Below are 26,896 nucleotides of genomic sequence, written 5' to 3' on the forward strand. Positions count from 1 at the left end.
ACCTTGGGTGTCAGATGGACCCTGAGTCAGAAGGACTTTGCCACTTACTAACTGTGTAACTTAGGCAAGATACTTCTGCTCCATAAGCCTCAGTTTTCTCATCCGTACAAAGGGGTTAATAATTGGAGTTACCTCATAGAGTTGTCATGAGAATTAAATTTAATGAAATAATGCACGAGAATTATTTAGTTCTTCTAGCACATAGTAAGTGCTCCATAAATGGCTGCCCCTATTGTTTTTAGGTATAGACTATTCTGTCAGGAAACTGAAGTGAGAAGGGAAGTAGAGAATGTCTGATAGTGATCAGAAGATTGCTTGAGAACATGAACTTAGATTACATAGCATTGGCTATTATGTAAGATTTCTGCCATCTAACTTCTAAGCTTGGGTTCATATAATGAATGCTGACAGCCTCAAGAGACAAACCCTGACATCTGAGCAGCTTAACTTAACACAGCAAAGATTTATTTCTCACTCACTGTCCAAGGCAGGTTAGGGCAGCTGCCCTGTGTGGTTCTCCCATTGGGTGTCTCAGGGACCCAGGCTCTTCTGCCTTGTAGCCCTGCCACATGGGACACATGAACTCCAAGGTCACCAGACAGGGGAAAAGAGATGGAGGAGGCACATGACCTGCTTACTGCCTCACCCCAGAAATGACACACTTCAATGCCACTCATGTTTCATTGGCCAGCGCTAGTCACATGACCCCAAGCCCCACCAGAACTGCAAAGGAGGCTGGGAAGTGAGAGGAGAGCAAGCTGTGGCTCACCTTGCTCAGTCTAGATACCCAATGCTCATCACCAGGCTGAGAATTCTCTCTCCCTTGGCCAGTGCAGGGATGATGCTGGCCATGCTCTCAGGAGTCCATGCAAACTACCTCCCTTTGGTTTGGACAATACAACCCTGGCCATATTGCCATAAACTAGATAAGCCTGCCTGTTATATTTAGGTCTCCTTCATGTTTTTAGGGAGATATTGTAAGTCTCTTCAGATTTGGGAAATTTAAGTCAATTTAATGGTGAAGTGGAGATATCTTGTTTAGTGTTTCTTAAAGTATATTCCTTGAAACTCTGGCCCCATAAAGTATCTGGCCAAAGAGAGGGCTCAATGGCCTAAAAAGTGGTTTGGAAAACACTGAGTTTTGTGGGGTTTTTTTGTGTGTGACAAGAACAGTACTTTATTTCCGATTCTAGAATCAACTTCCCTCTCCTTTCATCTTTAGTTTTTTTTTTTTTTGAAAAATGTAACTTATTTATAAAAGCATTATATGCTCATATTAGAAAATTCAGAAATATTAAAAAATAGAAAAAAAAACCCACTGACACTGCCCCATTCACAAGTTCACCTCTCAGCCATCAGGTGTGAAAAACATTAAGTTTTGTATTACCCTTTTGTGCAACAGAAAGTATCATGCATTTTTCTGTTATTATGGTTTAATACCATCCATCTGTCCATCCATTCATCCATCTACCCACCCACCCATCTATATATCCATTTATTTGTTTACTATTCATTAGAGCAGTTTTAGGTTTACGGCAAAATAGAGTGGAAGGTACTTGGGTTTCCCATTTACCCCTTACCCCCACACATGCATAGCCTCCTTCCTTATCAACATCTCCCACCATAGGGGTACATTTGTTACAACTGATACTTACACTTATGCAGCATTATCACCTCAAGTCCCTGGTTTACACTGGCATTCACTGGGAAGTCTGTGGGTTTGGACAAATGTATAATGACATGTAGCCATCATTACAGTACTGTACAGAATAGTTCACTGCCCTAAAATTGCTCTAGCACTGAGCATGTTAATGGGCCTAGAAAGTCCTGCAATAAGATGCCTGCTTCATTTTTTTTTTAAACCAAGCACAGAATCCATTCCCATATATTTTTTTCCCATGATACCTATTAACTTCCCAAGAAGTAGTGTTACAGGGCAAGGAGACCCAGTTTAACCAGCAATGCATTTTCAGTTCCCAGCCTAGAGTGGTTTCATCCGTCTTTTGTAAAGATCTGACTTCTAAGGGCAATGTTCCTTGTCTGGTTTACTAATCCAGGGGTTGCTTTAACCCAAGAACTAATGACAGAGGTGGTCACCAAGGCCTGAGGTGACACCGTAAGCTGCTGTCAGAGGCAGAGGCAATGAGAACCCCTCCTCCCAGGCCTCAACCCCCTTTGATCTGCTGACATCCCGACACATCTGAGGCCTTTGAAATCTGCATGTGTCACTTGTGTCTCCTCATGATCTGTAATAAAGGTGATTCAGGGGTTGAGGAATTCCTTATTCATCCAGCCAGTCAACCCCTCATAGGAAGATGAGAAAAGGTCATCTTACAGTTCCCTAACCCTGGGCAGAAGAGCCCTGGTCCCAGGATATCTTAACTCCTTAGAAAATTCCTAGGAAGAAAAAAAAAATATTTCAAAGACACCCTTTGTCAGTCAATCCTACGTAAAAATTCTCCTCTTTCAGTGTAATCCATTCCTTGCTTTTCTATTCTCAATGGCTGGAATAAATAAATTCATTTTTGTGCTTGTGGAAAAAAAACTGGCTAAAATTATGGGGTAGAGGGAAAATCTCATGTAATAATAAAAAACACAACCTTGATCTTCTTGAAGGGTCTGCTGTCACCCAGCCACACTGACACTGCCCTTCTCCTCTTCAGAGGGAAGGGACTACAGCCCCTCCTCTGAGGCAGCACTGAGAGCCCACCCTCTCTCCCACCTAGGACACCCAGACGCCGTTATCTGTTCATCTGTGATCGGTGCCATCTCCACCGCTTAACAATGCCCTCACAACTTTGTTCCCCGTGGAGTAAACGCTTTGGCTGTTATTATGTCCTGTCATTGGCCCAGTGGAGGCTATGTCAGCCAATTACCCCCAGGTACCATTTAGCCAACCCATGAGGTCCCCAAGGGGAGCCCAGCCTTCAGGGTATCACTGAAGGTGCAGTAACAAGCCTTGCCCTAAGCACTCTGCTGTTTCACAATCATCCTAAATGTCCCTTTGGCCAAGGCCTGGGCTGAGCACTGGGGGAGCAGAGGAGGGAAGGGTGAATCCAGGGGGCCCTGTCAATCTGATAGAGGAAATGGAACACACACCCAGGACTCAGGCAGCTTGAGAAATAAGAGCAATGAAATAATCCTACCCGCATGCCAAAGGAACAGGAGAGCTGTTGCTAAGAGAGGAGGAGACTTGAAGGCAGCTTAAGTTTGAGAAAAGGAAGTCAGGTTAGGTGGAAGAAGGAGCCTCTGTAGCTGAAAGGGAATGAAGTTCTAGAATCTAGTTCTTGGTTTTAGATCTGAAGAGTCTTGACCTGTTCCTAATAACTGTTTACATTTTGATGCTGAATTAGAAATGACCAGGTGGCAAATGACCTGAGCAGAGGTTTCCTGGATGGGATAAATAAGCCTCTTCTGCTATTAAAAGAAAACAAAAATGAAAACAACCAAAAGCCTTAGGAAACATCATCTGCTAAACCATGCCTGAGCCTTCCTGTGCCACCTCCCCAGGCCTTCTTCCCTCCCTCCCAGATAGCATGGTCCCCATTCTTAATCCAGAAATGCTTAGTGGAGAAATCTTTTCGCTCTGGTCCAAAGTCAACCCCCAACACTTGTGACCAGAGGTCTCTGTGTCCTGCCTTCTCCAATAGACTGAGAGGTCTCTGCAGACGGGGCCAAAATCTCCTCCTTCTGAACTTCCTTCTTGCACAAGGGACAGAGCTGTCCTCATCCAGAAGCCTGGGAGGCAGGAGGAGGACAGGCTAAGGATGATTTTCTGCGATAGTCTTGACTCTATTCATGGCCTTCTGAAGCAGAAGCAGCCTGGACTTCTGCTTCACACACCTCCGTCTCCCCAGACACACACCCAGAGGGTCAGCCCCACTGGAAGTTTCCAGGGGTGATCTTGGGAGTGATAACCCCAGTAATTGGAGGCCAGCAGGTGGAGATAAGGTCGCTAAGCCATGATAATGCAGGAGGTGAGCCAAGTAAATGCTGGGTTCTGGGTCACTTTATAGGGATTCATGGGGAGTTCACGGTGGAACAGACAAAAATCTCGGTGAGTGCATGGTAATTTCCTATATGAAGAACCCAAGAGGCCTCAAGGGATCTAAAAGGTGTTGTCGACATACAAATTAGGCTGACTCCAGCCAGCCAGGCTATTTAAGGGACGAGCTGGGCCGAGAACGCAGCGGCTGTTTGCGCCCCTTCTGCCTCCCGCGCGGCCAGCACCGGTACTTGGGAGCCATGAGCCGCCAACTGACCCATTTCCCCCGCAGGGAGCGCCTGGGCTTCAGCGGTTGCTCCACGGTCCTCTCTGGTGGGATCGGCAGCAGCTCCGCCTCATTCCTGGCTGGGGTCAAGGGCTCGGCCTCCTTTGGCAGCAAGAGCCTCTCCTGCCTTGGGGGCAGCCGACGCCTGGCGCTCAGCGCTGCGGCGGGGCGGGGCGGCGGCCGCCTGGGCGGCTTCGTGGGCACCATCTTCGGCAGCGCCGGGCTGGGGCCCGCGTGTCCCTCCGTGTGCCCACCCGGGGGCATCCCTCAGGTCACCGTCAACAAGAGCCTCCTGGCCCCGCTCAACGTGGAGCTGGACCCCGAGATCCAGAGGGTGCGCGCCCAGGAGCGGGAGCAGATCAAGGCGCTAAACAACAAGTTCGCCTCCTTCATCGACAAGGTGAGTCCTCGGGCATTGGCCTGTCCCTGTGTAGGGCGCATGTGCACAGTGGTGCTGGCTCTGCCACTGGCAAGCTGTGTGGGAGCGTGGGCGGGTCATAACCTCTCCGAGCCTCCCTTTTCCATTTGTAAAATGGGCACAATAATGGGTCTTACTCAAGTGGGTTGCGATGAGGCTTAATTGGGATGTTTACAAAGTGCTCAGAACAGTGCCTGGCACATACTTCCAATAAATAGGATGTATTAGCCCGTTTTCATGCAGCTGATAAAGACATACCCGAGACTGGGAAAAAAAAAAAAAGAGGTTTCATTGGACTTACAGTTCTCCATGGCTGGGGAGGTCTCAGAATCATGACGGGAGGCCAAAGTCACGTCTTATATGGCGGCGGCCAGAGAAAAATGAGGCAGAAGCAAAAACGGAAACCCCTGATAAACGCATCAGATCTCGTGATACTTATTCACTATCAGGAGAATAGCAGGAGAAAGACCGGCCCCCATGATTCATTTACCTCCCCCCGGGTCCCTCCCACAACACGTGGGAATTCTGGGAGACGTAATTCAAGTTGAGATTTGGGTGGGGACACAGCCAAAACGTATCAAGGACCTTCATTTCTTTCTTGCATGAGACAAGACTGTGGGAAGGGAGGGGTCAGGATGTCCAAGGAATGGGCACTTTGAGAGCTCCCAATATCAGAAGAGGAGATGGGACCCACATTCAGGGCAGGGCATTAGGAACAGAGGCCAAGAGACGTTGCAGGACATGGTGCTTGGTGCTTGAGGAGTGGGGTGAGTGTGTAGCCAGGAAGGTGATAGAGGAGGTGAGAGAAAAGGGCCAGAAAACTGAAGGGTGAGGCTGAGGAGGCACTTGGAAAGAGTGCATGTAAAGTTACAGGTGTGTGCTGAGGGTGGGGCATCCAGAAATTGGGGTAATAGGGAAGTTGTCTCTGGAGCTTCTGAGGCAATGACCCCAGTGAGTGGAGAGGAGACAGGGAATGGGCTTCTCTTGTCTCCACCTGGGTGGAAGGTCTAGATGGTGAGTGATAAGGGCACAGCCTGATAACAATAGCTGACATTTATGGTGCCGTCCCAAGTGATTCTGATTTACTAATGCACAACCCATGATTCTGTTGTTGTTCTGCCTTGCAGATGAGGATATTAAGACATGGGAGGCTAAGAAATGAGCTCACCTTGGACAGGACAGTTGGTGGTGGACCGAGTGTCACTACTATGCTAGGGAAGAGGAAGTGAGGTGGCAGGAGGGCACAGGTCTGCATGGAAGAAACACAGCGGCTATTCCAGAGGCCAGGGCATTCTCTTGCTCTTTTATGTCTGTTGTTCCCTAGCATGTTTCCTTCTGCCCCTCAAGCTAAAAGATAGGTGAGAAGAGGAATGCTGGTGTGTGGCAGAGGGGTTGGAGTTATTGAGTCTAAAAATGTGCACCCTGGTCAAGTATGAAGGAACCTTGTGAAGATGTGGTAACTTGCTGTGAACAACAAAGAAATGAACAAACCAAGTGCAATTTAGGCTACACAACAGGAGGAAAGCTCTAAATGCCAGTGTGCTTTCCAATGTCACTCCCCAGTCCCTGTTTCTCCCCTGCTCCCCATTTCTCTTTACTCAGAAAACACCAGCATTTATAGCAAGAGAAGCTACCTCTGTCTCATGAAAACTCACTGAGGCAGAGGCAGATGGTACCATTGCTTAAGCCCTCTTCCTGATTTCATATAGACCGGGTCCTATTTCTTGTCTTGGAGATCCAGGTGAGCATGTCCCTTGGCTGAATCCACCCCGGGATGAGCCTTGTTTTTTCCTACCCCCAGTCCCCCAGGATGGCTGCCTCTGGTTTTTGGGGCCCTTTCCCCACTCTTGAGAGGCAACAACATGGGGACTCTGGGCGATGACTGCCTTTGGGTTCCAGGTGCGGTTCCTGGAGCAGCAGAATCAGGTGCTGGAGACCAAGTGGAACCTCCTACAGCAGCTGGAATTGAACAACTGCAGGAAGAACCTGGAGCCCATTTATGAGGGCTACATCAGCAACCTGCAGAAGCAGCTGGAGATGCTGTCTGGGGACAGGGTGAGGCTGGATTCAGAGCTGAGGAACATGCAGGATTTGGTGGAGGACTACAAGAAGAGGTGAGTGAGAGGCAGGGAATATGGCCCTGGAGGATCTGATTTCAAATGAGGTTTTCGTTTGGAGACGGCATTTTTGCTTCTGAGATCCTTGCTGATACTGGGGGAGGGAGGAACATCCAGACAGAATGGAACTAGGAAAAGAATAGATCTACCTACACCGGTTCTCCAAACTGTCGAGGAAATGTGTGCTCAATTTCTAGCACTGAAAATGAAGGAATGGGGGAAAGAGAGTTGTATCAAAACCAGATGGACAACCCAAACGCCTTTGTAGTTCCTCCTGAGTGAAGTTTTCCATGGCAGTTCCCAGAATGTAAGACACCCCACCAATTCCAGGGCAGATTTTAAATCTAAAAAAAAGAATTTTAAAAACTTATTCCATGTTGAATCATGGCTGTGCTGCTGAATCCTGGCTTTAAAGAGAATAATTGAGAATGTTTGAGGATGATTGAGAATGAGATGGAACCAGAGGTTGTGTCTTCCTCCAAGTTGAGCTGAATATGAGACAGTAATAAATCAAGGCTCAGTGTGACCTGATATTTTGGAAGTTTGCTTCCAGATGCCAGGATTTCTAGGGACAGGTGGCTTCTTCCACAATTCAAGTGGTTGGAGGTCGTCAGAGCTGAGTTCTTTCTCTTGCTCCATATTCAATCTACCTTCCCATCCCTATTCTGAAATTCCTTCAAAGCAGAGCCCTGGCCCAAGCCCTGCATGGAGAACCTAAGGAAGGAGGAGACACGGTCCCTGACCTCAGAGAGCACACAGGTTGTGAGGACAGGTTTAAAGAACAGTTTCAGATAGCCACCAACAAGAAGAAACAAATATGGTGTGAACTGAGATAGGTGGAATTAAGATGGGAACTGGAGCCCAACTAGAGATGCAAGCAGGGTCTGGAAAGAACAGGGGGCTGCCAGACACAGTCCTGAAGTCCCACATGGAGGCATCCAGGGGCAGTGCTATCTCTGGGCCTTTCAGATTGGAGTGGCTTTGTGCTCCTGAATCACCATGAACTAGTTGAGCAACCACAGATGAGTCTCTGTGTCCTCTGTGAACTTTAGTTTTAGTATTTATGAAAACTAAATACTGATACTTGCCTTGCTACCTAAAAGAGCTATTGAGAGGATAATGCCAGCCAGACAGTAGTGTATTAGCAGCTTTGAAAAGAATCCAAGTGCTACACAAATGTAAGGCGTTGTTTTCCCTATGTCAGAAGGCTTGGATTTGAATCCTAGCTTCACTAGTAACTAGCATTATGACCTTGGCCAAGTATTTTCATGTCTTTTGCCTCACCTATAATATTGGGATAATAATAGAATCTACTTCATAGGGCTGTCGTGGGGATTAAATGAAATAATTTGTGCTAAGAATTTAGCACAGTGTTTAGCATGTAGTAAGGGGTACAATAAATATTAGCTGCATTTACTAGGAGTATTTTAAAACTGATTTTATCACCCATCTCTTCCACCTGTGGGTCCTCATGCCAGGTTTTTGCATCTCTCTTATGATATATCATAAGAAATGCTAATCATATATCATTGTTGAATTAGAATTTTCAGTGCATTTGCCTTCCTGTTAAACTGTGAGTTTCTAAAAGATGCACAGTGTATATGTCTTAAGCATCATTGTATATGCTGAAGCTTTTCTCATAGACTCTGTAAAATGATTTTAAAAAACTTCACAATTAAAACATTTCACAGTTAAAAAATTGAAACTACAACCTTTTAATCATAAGTGTAAGTAGTTTCAAAGGGTGTAATTTCAAACGTATTATGTGTGTTCCCGTTTAAAATTGTAATAGCCACATCACTCATTGAGATGTATCCAATTGCATCCAGGTGCTGCAGCAGGTTAGCGCCCATCACCCTTCATCTAAAAAGCCAATGAATGGGCTCTGCTTTAAAAATCATAACTTTTACCTTGATCCTTTTCCCGTTTGGACTCCAATTTTCATCCCACTTTCCCCACATAATTTTGTTATAATATAATATATTTTTATGCCTCTAAGTCTTTTATTGATCACCCTATCACAAAATATGCATGTATCTTGAAACCTTAGAAAGTTTACTTCTTGTGGCCTGTAATCCCAGCACTTCGGGAGGCTGAGGCACGTGGATCATTTGAGCTCAAGAGTTCGAGGCCAGCTGGCCAACATGGCGAAACCCTGTCTCTACAAAAAATATAAAAAATTAGCCGGGCATGGTGGCGTGCGTCTGTGTTCCCAGCTACTCAGAGGCTGAGGCATTAGAATGTCTTGAACCTGGGAGGCAGAGGTTGCAGTGAGCTGAGATCAAGCCACTGCACTCCAGTCTGGGTGACAGAGCAAGATTCTGTCTAAAAAAACAAAAAAAGGAAAAAAGAAAGTTTACCTTTTGTGATCATAAGTTTTTAAATGTCAAAATACTTATTTTGGGTTGAGTTATCCAAAAAACAAAATGTATTGCTAATTTTGTTAAATAAGTATTAAACATAAAAAATGAAAAAAAATTGAAAATACTTTTCCTATTGAGTCGAATGGGGCAGATTTTTTTCTAAGTGGCTTAGTTATCCATGTATGAATATTGATTCTTATTGAGCTGAGATAGGATTCTAGTCCTGTGTGTTTTCCATTCTTAGGTGAGTGCTGGGAAACTTTAATTATATAAGTAGATTTTAACGGAAGGAGTTTTGCAAACCCAGTGTTATTTAGTTCTCGGAATGCCTTTCCAGTTTTTCTGCTTTTTCTTTCTTCCATAGTGCTTACTGTTTCTAACATGCTGCATAATTGACACAACTTATTTGTTGTGTTTGTTATTTGTCTCTCTCTGCTTCGTAAGGGCAGGGATATTTGTTTTGTTTTGTGCCTACAAAGTACCCCACACTTAACACATATTTTCTTAGGTGAATGATTACATGTCAAAATCACATAATGACTCACCATTAAAGATCATGTTTAACCATCTGTCAGCTGACAATTCAAATCCTTCTTTTTTTGAAAGCAAAAATTAAAAACCATCTGACTTGCAAAAAGAACTTGTTTCCTAGTCAGTAAAGTCATTATCTTCCAAATTTCTGGAAAATTTTTCAATAAGGCTTTACCAAGACTGATCAAATGGCCATGCTTATACAACTTATTCTGTCCTTTAGGAGCACCACGTTTAATCCAATGGATCAGAAAGAACTGGAAACATAAAACATTGTTAGTACTCAATACACCTATGCCAATTCTTTATCCTTAAAAAATAATGTGATTCTGCCTCATGTTTTTGTACACGAATACACACACTGGCACATTTTTGAAACTCTGGAGCTGCAGATTTACCTCATTCAATTTATATAGAAAATATCTGCCCTCTAGCTTCATTGGAAAAGCCAATTTTCATGTTCAAATCAGAGACATGAGTTGCTTTTTATCAGAAAAATCCTGACTTCATTTCTAAATTCAAGTAAAAATAAGAATTTGTACTTTAGGGACTGTTATAAAATCCACTCAGCAATAAACTAAGAAATATGTCTTGTATAATAGGTTATTGAAAGCATTCAAGATTAAAATGATTTAGATTTAATATAACTAATATAACTATTTATGTTATAAAACAAGAGAAATCAATATGTACTTTTTCATGATTTAACTTTTAATTATTCATTATAATATATTTTTAAATAATAAGTTATTTTTAAGTTAATAATGCTATAAAACTTATTTTTCTTTTTAATGTGTGTATTGAACTCTGTTGTTTGGCCTCTAGAAGTAAATAATGTAAAATTATTTACAGCTAATGTCATTGATTTTGATAGCCCACTTGGTCAAACGTTTTCTATGTATTTTAGGAAATAGATATAAACTACTAAAAATTAATTGGCCTGGCAACTACCATATGTTTTATTTTTATTAAGAGGGGGTAGACATTATTAATCATTTTGTAAGGCAATATAAAATAAAGATTGACTGTAATAGAAATAGCTGTTTCATGACATAATTTGATTAAAAGGTTTTGGTTATCTTTTGAATAAGACACAGAATCTGGGATAAATCATATAAACTGCTTTCTGTGTGTTTTATATAGCATAACTAGATAGATCTGCAGCCTCAGAAAACATCCCAGTCACACTTGAAATAGCTCCCTTCACTACCCTGCACTGCTCAGCCATTCAACAGTGCTTTTTAAATTATTATTATACTTTAAGTTCTAGGGTACATTTGCACAACGTGCAGGTTTGTTACATATGTATACATGTGCTGTGTTGGTTTGCTGCACCCATTAACTCATCATTTATACTGTGTTTCTGCCAATGCTATCCCTCCCCCCTCCCCCCACCCCACAACAGTCCCCGGTGTGTTGTGTTCCCCTTCCTGTGTCCAAGTGTTCTCACTGTTCAATTCCTACCTATGAGTGAGAACATGCGGTGTTTGGTCTTCTGTCCTTGCAATAGTTGCTCAGAATGATGGTTTCCAGCTTCATCCATGTCCCTACAAAGGATATGAACTCATCCTTTTTTATGGCTGCATAGTATTCCATGGTGCAGATGTGCCACATTTTCTTAATCCAGTCTACCATTGTTGGACATTTGGGTTGGTTCCAAGTCTTTGCTATTGTGAATAGTGCCGCAAAAAACATATGTGTGCATGTGTCTTTATAGTAGCATGATTTATAATCCTTTGAGTATATACCCGGTAATGGGATGGCTGGGTCAAATGGTATTTCTAGTTCTAGATCCTTGAGGAATTGCCACACTCAACAGTGCTTTTTGAGGAGGGGGCTTCCAGGGACATGCCTTAGGAATGAGCGAAGAGCTGAAAAGGATTGTTTATGTTAAGTACATGAATAAAAAAGCTATTATCTAGCCTTAATTCTTTTTTTCAATGTTTTACTATGGTAAAATACACATAACAAAATTTACCATCTTAACCATTTTTCAGTGGACGGTTCAGTGGTATCAAATACATTCATAATGTTGTGCAACCATCACCACTGTCCACCTCCAGAACACACTTTCTATCTAGTGAAATGGGAACTCTATACTCACTTAACACTAATTCCTCATTTCTTCCCTCCCCTCTTCCCAGCCCCTGGCTCCCACAATTCTACTTTCTGTCTCTGACTTAGACTACTCTAAGTACCTCACATGAATGAGATCATTTGTCTTTTGGAATATTTGTCTTTTTTGTGATTGGCTTATTTCACTTAGCAGAAGGTCCTCAAGGTTCATCCATGTCGTAGCATATTGTAGAATTTTTTTTCTTTCTAAGTCTGAATGATATCCCATTGTATGTATACACCACATTTTGCTTATCCATTTAGCACTAATTATTTCTTACCAATGCTCTATTTCGTTACCATACTCTCACAAATGTCCTGTAATGCATTCTTTGAGAATAATAAGGGATGGAAGAGGTAAGCTCTTTAAATAAAATGGTTAGTACCCTTACCTCCCCAATCAACAATATGTTTGTATTAAGAACATCCCAGTCCTAACCACATTTCTGTGTCTTAGACCTTGCTTCTGTTTCTGCTTCACCTGGAACAGAAATATGTATAAGAAATAGGTATAACATACAGTTTGAAAGTGAGAATGGTGCTTTTGTTTGGTGCCTAGGAGGTTTTTGCACCCTGAGCCATTGCACAGTATTAAGATGCCATGTGCCAGAAGGGAGTGTCTTTTCACCTCTGCTATAATGTGGGAGGGGCTAATTGTGACAGGGAGAGGGACAGTAGAATCTGTATGACATCTCAACCACAGGTGCTCTCTGAGGCAGGTAGTTTTAAGACAGACTGCATAGGCACAAAGGAGCTGGAAATTGATGCCTTTAAATATGTCCTTGCCTGCATCCTCTTAAGCAAGGTTATGTGTGCCCCAGGGGTATGGGAATCCCAGTTTGAAGACCCCCACCCTGCAGCTCTCAGCACAGAGGTGGTCACTAACTGTTCAGTGAGTGTTTGCAGAACTGAATTACCTCATTGTCTTGCCCCATGCAGGTATGAGGTGGAGATTAACAGACGCACAGCTGCTGAGAATGAGTTTGTGGTGCTCAAGAAGGTAAGAGGGGTGCAAGGTGGGCTGGAAGAAGCCTAGACCTGACCACCTGGCACAATGATGCTTGTAGGGTGAGGAAAGGGGCCCTGTAGGTCACTCAGTCCCTTGGGCAGGGGTGACTGGCACTCTAACTTCCCAGCCCCTGCCTCCAAGTCCCTTGCCTGGGATGCATGCTGTTTCTAGAATTTGCCAGTCTAAAATCTGGGCATTTTACTGCACTACTGGTGTAGCCATTGCACTGCACGTTAGTTGGTTTACTCTCAGGGACTGAAGGGGACTCTCAGGGAGCCCCCCCATGAAGCACAGGGTGAAGGGAGAGGAAAGAGCAACGCTTCCTGTGGCAGGGAGGGAGGGATGGGCAGGGGAGGCCCTCTCAGGGCGGCTTGACTATCATGTGCTCCCAGGACGTGGATGCTGCTTACATGAATAAGGTTGAGCTCCAGGCCAAGGTGGACTCCTTGACAGATGAGATTAAATTCTTCAAGTGCCTTTATGAAGGGGTAAGGACTTGGCTGACCTCTCTTGTGAGATCTGCTCCTTTAACAAGTGGTTTCTGGCCCCTGGCTGGAAGGTGGTGTGGACCAAGAATTGGGAGGGAGAAAGCTTTCAACCTGGTGCCCCTGACATTCACCAAGGCCCTACTGGGTGCTGAACAATGAGCTAGGTTTTGAGGAGTCCGTGAAAGAGAAGAAATGATTCTCGCCCTCCAGGAGTTCACAGCTTGGCAGGAAAACACCACGTAGCTGAGCTTTCAGAGAGCAGAGGAAGGAATGGTGGGTTCTGCCTGGGCCATCAGTGAAGGTTCTTGGAGAGAGAGGAGAAAGAGGACGATTTCAGTGGGTGCTGAGGGGGGCAGAAAAATAGAAGGTCCAGGAGCCTGTCCTGTGCTAAAGCATGAGGAATGAAGAAGGGCGCAGAGGCCTGGGGAAGGGACTGGTGCTGGTGACTCCCTAGGGGACTTCACGTGCTAGGTAAAGAGTTCAGACTTGGTCCTATGGGTGGAGGGTGGCGGTGGCTGGTTTCTGAGGATGAGAATGTAGAAGAGTGCGGGAGTGCTCCTGAGTGTGCAATGGAGAGAGGAGTCCCAGCGTTTGGGGCTGAAAGCCTAAGGCACTTCTTCACGTGCCTGCCAGGCACTGGTGCTGGGGCAGAGTTCAAATGCTGAGGAAAGGCAGAGGGACAGTGAGGAATTTGCCCAGGGAGGACCAAGAGAACTGGTTCCTCATGAGTACCCCTTAACTAGCTCCCCTCCCCGCAACCGTCCCCAGGAGATCACTCAGATCCAGTCCCACATCAGCGACACGTCCATCGTCCTGTCAATGGACAACAACCGGGATCTGGACCTGGACAGCATCATTGCCGAGGTCCGTGCCCAGTACGAGGAGGTCACCCTAAAAAGCAAGGCCGAGGCTGAGACCCTGTACCAGACCAAGGTGAGCTGGGTGCCAGGTGTGCTGAGTCCCACTGGCCACAGCTAGCACCCTCTCAGTATGTGTGCATGTGTACGTGTGTGTGCGTGTGTTTGTGTGTGTGTGTGTGTGTACTTGGGCTCAGTCAAGACCTCCTTTGTCTTGGAGTTGGGCCTTGCGGAAATGCCACCCCATGGGTAAGGGAGATTAACTACAGTCTTGGCTTGTTTTGCGGACATATATGGGGCTTAGCCCTTCTCCTGTCACGGCCCTTGGCTGAGGCCACACCAGCTACAACCCTGATAGGATTCTGACACAGTTTCTATGGGTAATTCACATATATTGTCTTATCTTCATGTTTCCACTTTGGCAAAATGAGGATAGGAAATTCACACTCTGCCAAGGCTCTCATGTTTGAGAACCTGAGGATCTTGTTGAACTAGGGCAGGATCCTTTCTGTCCAGAAGAAAAGGGACCTGCCCTAGTTCAGTAGGATCCTTGTGTTCCTCTTCTCTTGTCACCCAACCTCAGATCCAGGAGCTGCAGGTCACAGCAGGCCAGCATGGGGATGACCTCAAGCTCACCAAGGCTGAAATCTCTGAGCTCAACCGCCTGATCCAGAGGATCCGCTCAGAGATAGGGAATGTGAAGAAGCAGGTGGGTTCTATGAAATTAATCCACTAACAGTATTTATTGAGTCACAATCTGGGCCAGAGAGAATATGAAGAAAGGGTAAAACACAGTGCCCTCCTTAGGGCCTCCTCTAATTTACCAGGAGAGGATGATCTGAACAGATATGGAGGGATAAAGCAGCCTACACACTGTAGGTAAGTGTTACAGGAGCCCAGAGGGGTGAGAGGTGAATGAGGACTCCAGGGAAGCTTTGCAGGAGGTGGGATTACACCAGGAGAGGGGAAGGAGCAGGTGAAGGAGCCCACAGGAGCAATGGGCCTAGGTAGTGATGTGCACAGCACGTGTGCAGGTGGGCTTGCCTATCTGGGGCAGGCAGCTCGCTGCTCAGCAGGGGTGGCAGGGAGCAGGGTACACCACTGGGTAGGAATAGGTAAGCCTTGGGGTTTAGACCTAACGCAGGAGGTAAAAGGGAGCCATTTGAAGGTTTCCCATGATGATACCTTGTGGGAGGAGAGATAATCCAGCAGGAGATTTTAGAACAAAATGGAGGAGGCACAGCCCCCACAACCCAGATCGGGCTCAGGGCCCTGCACCAGCGTGGGGCCTTCCTGCACTAGTGCTGTGCTGTGGGGAGGACACTGCACCGAGGTCCCCCTCTTTGGGAGGTAGTACCCATGCAACCACATCTGTGGCTCTAAAGCAAGCAAACCCATGAGTCCTCAAGTTTGTGAAAGCAGTGCAAGGGTTTAAGGCTCTCAGCTCCCAGGCAAGTCAAGTTGTCCCATCTCCTTACCCTCCCCTGCACCCCATCTCTCACCACGCATGGTGCATGCTTACACATGTACACACACACACACAGACACACACACACACTACTCCTCTGTGCTCATGGTAGTGGGAAGAAGAAAGACCAGCATTAAATAACTTAAGGTGTTTTTGTTTAATCAAGAGCTATATAAGTGCAGAAAAAACACAGATGTTTGAAGCTACCCTCAGTATTCTACTACAGTGTTTAACTAATGAAATGCTATGTGTTTATGGTTGGACGAAGTTATTACCAGAAACTGACTTGCTTTGGTGGTCAGGGAAGATACCCTCTGCGGGGAACAAATGGGGATCCCTTGCAATGCTGAGTCCCCATTGCGGCTCCTTTTGAGGGCCCTCAGCTAAGGTGCTTCCTGCCCTTCTGGCCTCCTCCATCAAAGAAGCCCACCCTGTCACATGCAGAGTTCCTTGGCATTTGGTGTCCTCAGCATTCATGTGACATTTGTTTCAAAGGATGCTAAAATTTCAAGTCCTCTCAACTCGGGCCATGTTCACAAGACCCAAGCTTTTGGTGTCCCTCTGCCCCAGGTTCACTCTGTGGGATCTTAGTCAGTAAAAAAGAACAGAAGACAGTTTGATGAGTTCAGGTGACAGTGTGTGTGGCCACTCCATGAATGATTAAAACTTCTACAGTCCCAAGGGTGGGGCAGGGTTTTCTGTGGTTAGAAGGCTGGGTCCTAGGCATCTTGAGGCTGTGAGCCACTCATCCAAAATACGAGGGCATTGGCACTGCTGTGGGCCTGCCCAGCAGAGGAGGATGGTGGCAGCTGGACAATATTCTAGAGCCCATTTGGCCTTGGATCAGCTGCTTTCCTTGGTGTGAAGCAAATGTGGCTCCACAGATGGGCACACCCCAGAAAGAAAACCTCAGCTCCCACCAAAACCTTAGCTGAGGGAACACATACCAGACTGAAGGGCTCAGGAAGCTCCCTGGGGGCTTTCACATAAGTGCAAGCACACAGCCCCAGCTGCAGTTATGCAAAGCTATCTTCTTTAATTAATTAATTAATATATATATATATATATATTTTTTTGAGATGGATTCTCCCTCTGTCACCCAGGCTGGAGTTCTGTGGCACAATCTGGGCTCACTGCAACCTCTGTCTCCTGGGTTCAAGCGACTCTCCTGCCTCAGCCTCTCGAGTAGCTGGGACCACAGGCAGCTGCACGCCATCACTCCCGGCTAATTTTTGTGTTTTTAGTAGAGACGAGGTTTCATCATGTTGGCCAGGCTGGTCTTGAACTCCTGACCTCAGGTGATCCACCTGCCTTGGCCTCCCAAAGTGCTGGGATTACAGGCATGAGCCACTGTGCCCAGTCTATTTTATTTATTTATTTATTTTTAATTTTAGTTTTGGTTTTAAGTTCTAGGGTACATGTACAGGATGTGCAGGTTTGTTACATAGGTAAACGTGTGCCATGGTGGTTTGCTGCACCTATCAACCCATCACCTATTAACCATGCATCTTGAGCACAGCATGCATTAGCTATTTTTTTTAGCTATTTTTCCTAAAGCTCTATCTCCCTCCACCTGCCAACAGGCTCCAGTGTGCATTGTTCCCCTCCCTGTGTCCATGTGTTCTCATTGTTCAGCTCCCACTTATAAGTGAGAACATGCGGTGTTTGGTTTTCTGTTCCCAGTTAAGTAAAGGTATCTTCTAAGCCTGTTGCCATTTAGCATAGTTCTCTTTGGGATTTGGCGACCAAACTCTAAGTGTGGCAAGTTTATAGGACAATTTATTAATAGGAACTTTATTAGCCCTCATGTTTTCCCCATGATTTATGGGATCTCCTAAAACAACCTGTACACTGCAGAGCTGAATGAAATCTAGCTGCTCAGAGACTTTTTTTCAGAGTTGACATAAGAATCTTACAGCTGATATTTCAGGCCAGGAGGGAGAGGGCAGGGGCCATGTGCCCAGGCCGCCCTCTTTCTCCGTGCCTTCCCCTCCTCCCTCCCAGGTGAAGGTTTTCTACTTTCAGATGCAGAGGCATGAGCCAGGGTGAACCATGCCTGGAGTTAGGGGAAGGACAGACTCACCTCTAGGGATGGCCAAAGTTGGATAAACCAGGAGGATCTCCAAGCACTTGCCATCAGTCAGGACAAAACAAGGGGAGGTTGTCCAAGCAAGATCTCAGAACTGGGCTCTGACTTTTAAGTGCTGGATCTGTTTGCCCCTCAGTGTGCCAATCTGGAGATGGCCATCGCCGACGCTGAACAGCGGGGGGACTGCGCCCTGAAAGACGCCCGGGCCAAGCTGGATGAGCTGGAGGGCGCCCTGCACCAGGCCAAGGAGGAGCTGGCACGGATGCTGCGTGAGTACCAGGAGCTCGTGAGCCTGAAGCTGGCCCTGGATATGGAGATCGCCACCTACCGCAAGCTGCTGGAGAGCGAGGAGTGCAGGTGAGGGGCCGGATACCCTTGTGTCGGGACCAGTTTTCTCTCTGCTTTGGTAGGAAGCTCCAAGGCAAACAGTTTGGTCCTGTTTAGGTCCTACTGAAGTAAAACCATATAGCAAATGGGCTTGTCACATGATTAGGAAGGCCAAAGTTAGACAGCAAGAAAGACCAAGTTGTAAAAAATCCCAAAGGCTGTGGGAGAGGAGGTATTAATGCCGGCAATGTTTGAGAAACAGCATCCCCGACCGTTCATGGTGCATTTTTGTGGGTGGGGGGAGGAGCAAGATGGCCTCTAAGGGCTGTCCAAGTTCAAGGTTGCTCCAGCAAAGCCTGGGGCTCCAATGGGGAGGTAAGCTCATTCTTCTTAATTGTCTAAGAACAGTGGCATGACTAGAGGGAAGTGGAGGCCTAATGATCCCACACAGCAAGCAGTTTTAAAGCGTCTTGATGGAGGGCTGACTCCTTGCAGCAGATTTTCATCTCAGTTTTCTATTTCTTGGGGTGTGTCGCACTGGGATGTGTGGGAAGAAAGGAGGCTGGGATGGGGTTGGGAAGACGCATTCTGCGTGGAGAGGCTTATTCACAGAGGTGACTTCCAGGTGGTTGGGGTGATTATTTATGGGGGATTTACCTGTTTTTGTTCTCCTTCTTCAGGATGTCTGGCGAATATCCAAATTCTGTGAGCATCTGTAAGTATCTGCAGATCTCAGTTCTGCCCTTAGTCACCTTACCAGAAGTCCGAGTCCCTTTAATTCATGACACAAAAGAGAAATCAGAATGACAGAGGGGGCTCAGGGGAGACTTAAGGGCAAAAGGAAGGAGCTGGCTGTAGTAACTAAGGGGAAGCAGTGGATGGAGAAGACTATCATGAGAGACAAAAGTACAACCTATAGAAAGATCAAATGATACTCATGAGGGTATCATCCAACGATTGATGCTTAATGGTGACATTATTTTTCTGTTGACCAAAGCAAAGGCCTCAGATTGTAGTTAAGGGGAATTGAGGGGCCTGAAGGGTTGAGTGATGGAATGAATGAATGAGATGGAATGGTTGAATGAATGAATGAGAGCATGTCCTCAGCTGTAAAAGCTGGAGAGCCTGTGTGGAGATGCTGTGGTGCTGAGAGACAGGGCCCTCAGTGGCCCCTTTCCTCATCAGCAGACCAGCAGCACCAGATGGGCCCTGGGAAGTGCCTCTCTTCATTTGGTCTTGCCCATGGGGGAAATTCACACACTAATAGGAAAAGGTAAAATGTATGAGGCTAAGTGCATGAAAAATGAAGCTGTATGATCAGTGCTGATAAAAATCTCTGAGTAGACTGAAACACACAACAGAGAGAATCCATCTCAGCAGGAAGCCACTGCGGGCGAGAGTAAAGGGGGTGGCCCGAGATGCCCCGGAAGGGGCTCTGATGTGGGGCTAGAGCTGGCGGGGGCTGAGGTCTTCTCTCATCCATTCCAGCCGTCATCAGCAGCACCAATGCTGGGGCAGGAGGGGCTGGCTTCAGCATGGGCTTTGGCGCCTCAAGCAGTTATAGCTACAAAACTGCAGCTGCAGACGTCAAGACCAAAGGCAGCTGTGGCAGTGAGCTCAAGGATCCCCTTGCCAAAACCTCGGGGAGCAGCTGTGCCACCAAAAAGGCCTCCAGATGATGGACAAGTGGTTGGCTCTATGAGCAGAAGGCTTCCTAACTCACCCGTCTCCTCCCTCTCCTTCCCTGGGCTCCCTTTCCAAGTCAAGAAATGCTTTGTCTGTCACTACAGTCCCAACCCCATTTCCTCTCCCTGTTGTCCTCAAGGTGTGATGCTTCGATGCAAGGAGTCCAGTCAGGAGCTCTCTCAGTGGCCTCCTTCTTGGTCCCGTTTCGTTGGGTCATTGCCTGAAATGCAAAGACAACACACTTACCCAGGATGTTTCCCCAAGGCCAGCTACAAGCCCCTCTGCCCCCATGCCTTTCTTGGGCCTTCACTGCCAAGGGACTCTCTTCATCTTCTGATTGGGATTGTGTCCAGTCCTCTGCTTCTTCTGCAATAAATGATTAAATCTGTTTGGTTCTCAGTTGAATCTGTTGCCCAGGATGTCACCATCTGCAGTGCCTTAACTTTTCTTCATCTGATTCTTGCTTCACTCTGTATCCCTGGGCTCATGTGGCTCTTCACTGGTTTTAGCCAGGTAGGCACTGGGTGAGGGCTGATCCTTGTAAACAGCTGAAATGTATTACTGAGGCCGCTGCCGGGCAGGCCCATTGCTTCACGTGCCCTGTGCCACCTATTCTGCACAATAGCCCTGCAAGACATCATTACCCCATGACAGATACAGACGTTAGAGCTTCCTCATGGCTTCCTGCTCTGGTTCTTAAAGCACCCGTGGTTGTGCACACTCACTGTCTGTGTAACGAGTGGTCGTCCCTTCATTCTCCCCACTGTCTCACTCTCCACCACCCACCACTCACTCCCCAGTCCTGCTCCCACACAATGGCCCTGCCTTCCTCTTCTTTTAACCAACTTCCTTTTCACCCTAATATGTAAGGCCTGTGTGTATATATGCTTGTAGCCTCTCTATCTAAGGTGTATATGAAATAGTGCTTATTTAACAAATATTTAGTGAGCTAGGCATTGCTCAGGCACTGGGAATACCAGAATAAACAAAATAGGCACAGACACTGGCCCCATAGAGGGAGAGTGAAAATATGCACCTACCAAAGCAATATATAATATGAAGTCAAGCAGTGTTAACTACTATGAAGAAAAATTCGGTGGAGTAAGAAGCAGAGAGATTCAAGGATGCTCTTTTAGCTCTGCGTGTGTGTGTATGTGTATGTGTGTGTATGTTTGTGTGTGTATGTGTGTGTTTCTGCAAGAATGTTTGTTTCTCAGAGTCAGTTAGCACAGTTGATTTGAGAAAAACCCTTAATGCGAGACCATCTTTCAAGTGCAAGCCTCGTTTGAGGATGGCATTCAGAGTGCCCGAGATCCTGTCTCCCCCACGTCGTTTCCCACCTTATTCTCCAGCCTTTCCCCATGCAGGCCAACTTTTCACACCTGAGGGCCTTTGCACATATCATTTTCTCAACCTCAGATGTCCATTACCCATGATGGACAGCCTGCGCACCTGTGTGGCCTGGCCGAGACTCCACCACCCACATTTCTGTGGTGCCTGGTCCCTCCAGGTGGACCCATCCATCTTCAAGCATTACATGAGAAGGATCAATACAGCTGTGGCCCAACACCTCCCTACCCCACACCCCCATTCTACAGGCAGGCAAACCGAGTCCCAGATGGCTGAGTGACCTGTCCATGTTCACACCACTGGTGAGCAGCCGGGGCTGGACCAGTGGCCTGTACACTCACAGCCTTGTCCTGAGCCTGTGTTAAAGCCGGCACTCTATTTTTCTGGTGTCATGTCAGCTGCTCACATGTCTGTCCCTCACTCCATGCCCTACATCCCCTTGTTCCAGGGTCCGGCTCGCAGTCAGCACTTTTACCATGGGAATGCATGCCTTAGTTTAGCCCACCTTCCCTGGGAAAAAGAGCTGGATATACACACAACATACCCATGTCTCAATTGTCTGGTATGCAAGTGATATGACATATTTGTGTTAATAAATTTGTGTCTTATATGCATTTGTGTGCAGGCAGTCACTCAAACTGGGACACTTTTGATCTAAATAAATACTAAGGTGGATCCTTGGACAACTGGCAAAGCCAGGAGTGTCAGATAAATGGTCCCCTTGGGCCTAGCATAGTGGCAGAAGAGTCATATACCTAGCTTTGAATCCTAGCTCTTCTAATTGCCAGTAGTGGCCTAGTGCAAGATCCTGCCCTTGTAAAAGAAGATAAATACAAGCTGGCCGTTATGAAGTGCTTTCTGTGTGCCAGAAACTGTTCTCAGCACTCATTCTGGTAAGCACTTTATGGCTGGTAACTCAATTAATTCTCCCAACAATCTGACATGTATTATTTTTATAAGATGCGATTATTATAATGTCCATCTAACTTGTGAGGATATTGAAGCTCAGAGGAGTTAAGTAACTAACCAAATGTCACCTGGTTAGTAAATGGGAGGAACTGAATTCCAGTCTGATTCTGGAGTCTATGCTCCCGGCTTCGACACCTCCTTACCTTTCAAAGAACTCACCTTAGAGGAGATCAGAGAATAGGAAAAGAGATAAGGGGAGTAAAACAGTGCCTGGAACACAGTCTGACACCTGTAGATGTTCACTGTTATTACTAGTATTTTTAAAGCACACGTCTGTGTTTGCTGGCTGTGGGCTGGTTCATGTCTGAGAGGTGTGGACCAACAGCAGGACTTTGCCCAGAGACCTGGCCGAGATGGGCTAAGTGAGAGGTGGAGGGCACTGGGTCCATTCACTAAAATACATTCCTATCTGTTCACTGGCTGTTCATTTCCAAGCAGGGGAAAAAACCCTCGGTGCCTCTATTTTGTGCACACACTGCCCTCTGCCATTGGTCCTGGATACTGCACTTTCTACCCCTGTGACTCTGGAGGAAAGACTTCCCTACAGCAGAGAGGGCGTGGGATGACCCTAGACAGGCTCTGCGCCCCTCGCGGAGCTGCCAGTGGGAGGGGATGCTGTTTCACTCCCTGGCATGCCCAGGCTGGCCCCAGCCTCTGTGTTGCCTGGGTCTGACTCCTGTCTCCTCTTCCTCTCCTCTCTGGCCTCTCCTCTTACAGGAAGGAGGAGGGGGCAGGGGCTGATGCTGCCTGCTGCCTGAACCTCCACACCTCTTGTTAGAGAACCTGAGGCCTTCAGACAGCTTTTCCTGAAAATATTGGTGCTGATCCAGAGGTCCTTGGAGTGAGGGCCCCCATGACTCAGCTGAGACCCCCTCTCCTAAGCCCTGCCTGCACAGTGTGCAAACCCCTCCCTCCTCTGAGAACTCTTTCTTTCTCAGGCAGTAGATGAGCCAGGCATGGAGGCACTGGCAAGGCACAGCCAGGGGGCTCCATAGGAAGAAAGGCCTGAGAGAGGAACACAATCTGGAAAGGCTTCCTGGAGGAGGCGGTAACAGGGATGTGAATTGTTGGAGACAGGGAGCTTGTTAAAGACTGCTTAGGTCCCATTTGGCAGCTGCTCTGGGGTTTGAGCCGCCCTTTGCCAGCTGTTTCCAATCTCCGTCTCAGGGGCTCTGCCACTTCTGCCACCTATAGAGTGGCAACTACACAAAGGATAATTGTTCTGCACTGCCCCTCAGTTCTTACATTCACATTTAGCAAAGCTTCCAGGAGCACCAGAGATGTTGAGGGTCCCTCCTCTCCTGCAAACCAGCTGCCATTGGCTTGTCCATCCCTCCTCCCTGGTAAGTCGTCCACGCTGCATCCCCGTTTAGATGCAGACCCTTCTTAGAGGGCTTATCCTTGAAATCCTTCCTTCTTGCTTCCAATTCGTCCATCTCCAGGAGAGATTCCAGATTCTTCTTCCTGGAACTCCAGATGCAGCTCAAGTTCTAGATTAAAGCTGCTCCCAGCTCAGGAACTGAACCATAGTGTGGTGGATATAGGACTGAAAGGGACCTTAGAAGTCCAGTGTGGAGGTACACACATTTTGCAGTCGGCCAGGTGTGGATCTGAATCCTTTTGTTGATTTGTTTCTTTTCCCAGTTATAACTGCAATGTGGGCAACTCAGTTTCTCTGCTCAATTTCTCTTTCCTCACTTGTAATGTGGGAAAAACAAGAGTATTTACCTGACAGGTTGGTGTGAGGATGAAATGAGTTAAAATATGCAAAAAGCTTAGCACAGCGACTAGTGCAAAGCAAGCCTCGTCGCACCTGAGGCACACCTGCCAGGCTAGCTGCTGGCTCCGTTCCAGTCCCATTACATTCTCCTCCAGCCTCCCAGCCCACATCCATTTCCAGAAGGTTCTCTCCTCCTGGAAGGGCTGCTGGTTCCTCTGAGCCTTCTCCTTGGCCCCCTGTTAAAACATGCAGCCCCCACCCTTGCTCCACGCTGCCCCTGTTCCTCTTCCCTGAAATAGGAGCCACCAGGACCCAGGACCTGCTTTCACCGGTTCTCACTTCCAGACGGCTTTCCCCATGATGTGAGTCATTCTCCCCAACTCTTGGATCTGCAGGCTCCTGGCTTATTTCATAACCTGCCTCCTGAACCCACAGCTGTGTGTCCAACCTGATAGCCCTGCATAAGACACCACTTGCCTCAGTGGGGGCCCATGACAATGGGAAGATGGGGACTTGGTCTCCTGGTGTCAACATCTCCTGCCTCCTTTTCTGTAGGAGAGGGGGATAGAACTTTCCAAAAGGGCTGGCTGTGGTCTTGGCTCCAGATGGAGGAGCTCACTCTCTGACCCCGAGGCTCAGGTGCCAGCGTCAAGCCTGCCCTAGGCCCCACGGGCCCAAGCCTCTAATTCCATGGCAGGTCTGCATCGGTGAGGGTGGTGCTGAGGGTCCCTCACCCCACAGCAGTGAGAGGTTCCCTGTATCCAGCAGGCCAACCATCCCTTCCACCCGCAGGGTGGGGCTGCATGGATGTGTCTCCCATGGAGCTCTGAAAGGCTCATTTCAGCCCCCTGCCCCAGCCTCGGGGTTCATCCTCCATTCTCTCTGTTTTTAGCCCTTCCCTCAGCAGCAACTTCCCCTCCTCATTGACCCAGCCTTCCCTAGCTCCTTTCTCTAAAGTCTCCACTTCTTCTATGTCTTCTTGATGTGCTACTTTTATGTTTCTTCCTCCCAATTTCCACATTGCCTATGGTGGTCCAGGCCCCTAGTGCTTCTGCCCTGCCTGGTATCTCTCCCCTTCTCCTGTCCCTTCTTAACACCTTTCCCCAGGGCCCAGCAGGCTCAGATATGATGTGGGCCAAGGGAGGGAAGCTGGTCATTCCTTCCACACTGGAGGCAGTTGCCACCCCAGGCCTGACCCACCACTCCAGCACTCCCCAGGGATGGTGCAGGGCTGGGCTTCTCCTTCCTGTTTGGATGGATTGTATGATGCTCTGATGATGGGAGATAGAGAGCATGTCATTAGCGATGATGTGGCTTAATTACAGCCCAATGCACAGCCTGCTTGTTTGCTTTGCAAATGGGCAGAAGAAGAGGTGGATCAAGCATCAAACTTCACAGTGAAGATCAAAAGATTAAGGCATTTCCCCCAGCCTCCCTGTTGTCTTTCAAAAATGAATCCTGTAATAAAGGGGGTTGGGGTGTCAGACAATATAAATTTCTTCCTGAAGTGGCTGGAGGGGAGGTGGAGGGGGTCTGAGGTAAGGAGATGGATTAAATAGTGCCCAGATGGGGGCCTAGTGGAATTTTAAAATGAACAAATGGAAGAAATGTGTCCTTCCCAGGGCAAGACAGTGCTTGTCTTCACATACCTATGTGCACTGGAGCTGAGAAAAGTTCCCTGTGATGACTAGGTAGGTGGTGGGTAGAGTCGTAAAGAGTTCAAAGAGCTTTTCTTTAAAAAAAAAAAAAAAGAGGAGAGAAAGAGAACTAAAGAGTGTTTGATCTACAGTAAGTGGCTAGGGGCCTGTTCCATCATCAAAACCTTAGGAGCCCGAGCAGGGAGAGAACCAAGAATGGAGGAGCTTGGAGAGACACAATCCAGGAGGTGCTGAAGACAAAAGGATACTCAGGCTGGAACAATGAACAGTAGTCCGCGGATCCCCAAGCCAGAGAAAAGCTAGGCGGGGCAGAGTTCCTGGTGGACAAGCCCTTGGGGGTTCCAGTGATGAGGGAGCTGGGAGACCACCACTTTTCCCCAGGGATCAGAGAGGAAAGACCCTGGGAACTGGCAGACAGATCTCAGGCAGCCCTGGAGAAGGAGGCAAGTACTCGGGGAAGCCAGGAGGCTCCCATGACCCTTTGTGCAGGAGGACAGCTCTGACCAGAGGCTCCAACTCATCTGTGGAACGCAAGCCCATCCCCAAGACTTAGGCAAGCTACCAGGGCGGCCCTGGAGGGGCGTGCAGGTTGTGCTGAGCACTAAGTCTCAGTGCGGGGGAAGTAGAGGCTGAAATCCAGCCATGCACCCTGGGAAAGGGCTCCGTCTGCCCAGAGGAAGGGGTGCCTTTTTCTGATTGGCATAAAGGCACCATATGGCCCTGCAACCACTTGGTTAAACTGCTCTGATGTTTCTCTCTCCAGGTGGGAAGGGTGGAGCATGCCCCTCCTGAGCTGGGCTGCAGCAGAGAGGAGGGAGATACCCGTGCTGGGAAGACGTGGGGAAGGTCCTAGACTCAGAGAAGGGTGTCTGCAGAGACGCAGCTCCCCTACATTTACCCCGAGAGGTGCAGGTAGAAAGTTCCATGAGACTAGCAGTGATAAGGAAACTGCCAGGTTTCAGGTCACTAAACATCCTCTGCTAAGTGTTTAATAAATAGAGGCTTACTGCACAATATGCTCTACACTAATATGACACCAAGAAATGGGAATTTTGACCATGCTGACTGCCTGTCTGGGATTTCACTCAGCACAGTGCCTGTAGCAGAATAGGCATTGAGTGAGAGGGATTGGAATTAAAAAAAAATTGATGCCATCCAGCCACCTGCTTTCTTCTCATAATCTGAGGAATTCATTTAACAAGAGTGTGTGTGAGGGGAAAAGGGGGTCTAGTAGGGATGGAGACAGACCAGGGATTGCTTGAGTGTTTAAGTTTTACAAGCTTGGTAGATGTGACTTCAGTGATCCTTAGGGTCCACTGGAGAGTTGGGTACTCAGAGCTCTCCAATATGGTGAATGACGTTCTGGTTTTCAAGGGTCCAGTTTTTTCCAGAACAGTGCAGAACTTTCCAGAACTTCTGTAGCACTGAAAGTCGGACATTCTGGAAAACCCCTCAGCCCT

The 26,896-nt window shown here is 47.3% G+C and overlaps 1 protein-coding gene across 2 annotated transcripts; it reads left to right on the plus strand.

The window, feature by feature from the left end:
* Positions 1-1,661: 1,661 nt before the first annotated feature.
* Positions 1,662-20,127, plus strand: KRT72 (keratin 72). Of its 2 annotated transcripts, none has more exons than XM_522393.7 (9): positions 1,662-4,671; positions 6,589-6,803; positions 12,755-12,815; positions 13,217-13,312; positions 14,081-14,245; positions 14,753-14,878; positions 17,863-18,083; positions 18,734-18,768; positions 19,542-20,127. In XM_522393.7, the coding sequence occupies exons 1-9, from the start codon at positions 4,246-4,248 to the stop codon at positions 19,730-19,732; spliced, it is 1,536 nt and encodes a 511-aa protein (XP_522393.3). In that variant the 5' UTR covers positions 1,662-4,245; the 3' UTR covers positions 19,733-20,127. The 2 variants fall into 2 exon arrangements, with proteins under 2 accessions (XP_522393.3, XP_016778844.2); XM_016923355.3 differs by having other exon boundaries at positions 4,212-4,671; positions 19,879-20,127.
* The last annotated feature ends 6,769 nt before the right edge of the window (positions 20,128-26,896 follow it).

This window comes from Pan troglodytes, chromosome 10 (genome assembly GCF_028858775.2).
Source record: "Pan troglodytes isolate AG18354 chromosome 10, NHGRI_mPanTro3-v2.0_pri, whole genome shotgun sequence".
NCBI classification, from domain to species: domain Eukaryota; kingdom Metazoa; phylum Chordata; class Mammalia; order Primates; family Hominidae; genus Pan; species Pan troglodytes.

Coding starts and splice junctions, on each gene's coding strand:
- KRT72 (XM_016923355.3), top strand. CDS start 4,246: ATGAGCCGCCAACTGACCCATTTCCCCCGCAGGGAGCGCCTGGGCTTC. Junction 4,672..6,588: donor TCGCCTCCTTCATCGACAAG/GTGAGTCCTCGG, acceptor TTTGGGTTCCAG/GTGCGGTTCCTGGAGCAGCA. Junction 14,879..17,862: donor TAGGGAATGTGAAGAAGCAG/GTGGGTTCTATG, acceptor TTTGCCCCTCAG/TGTGCCAATCTGGAGATGGC.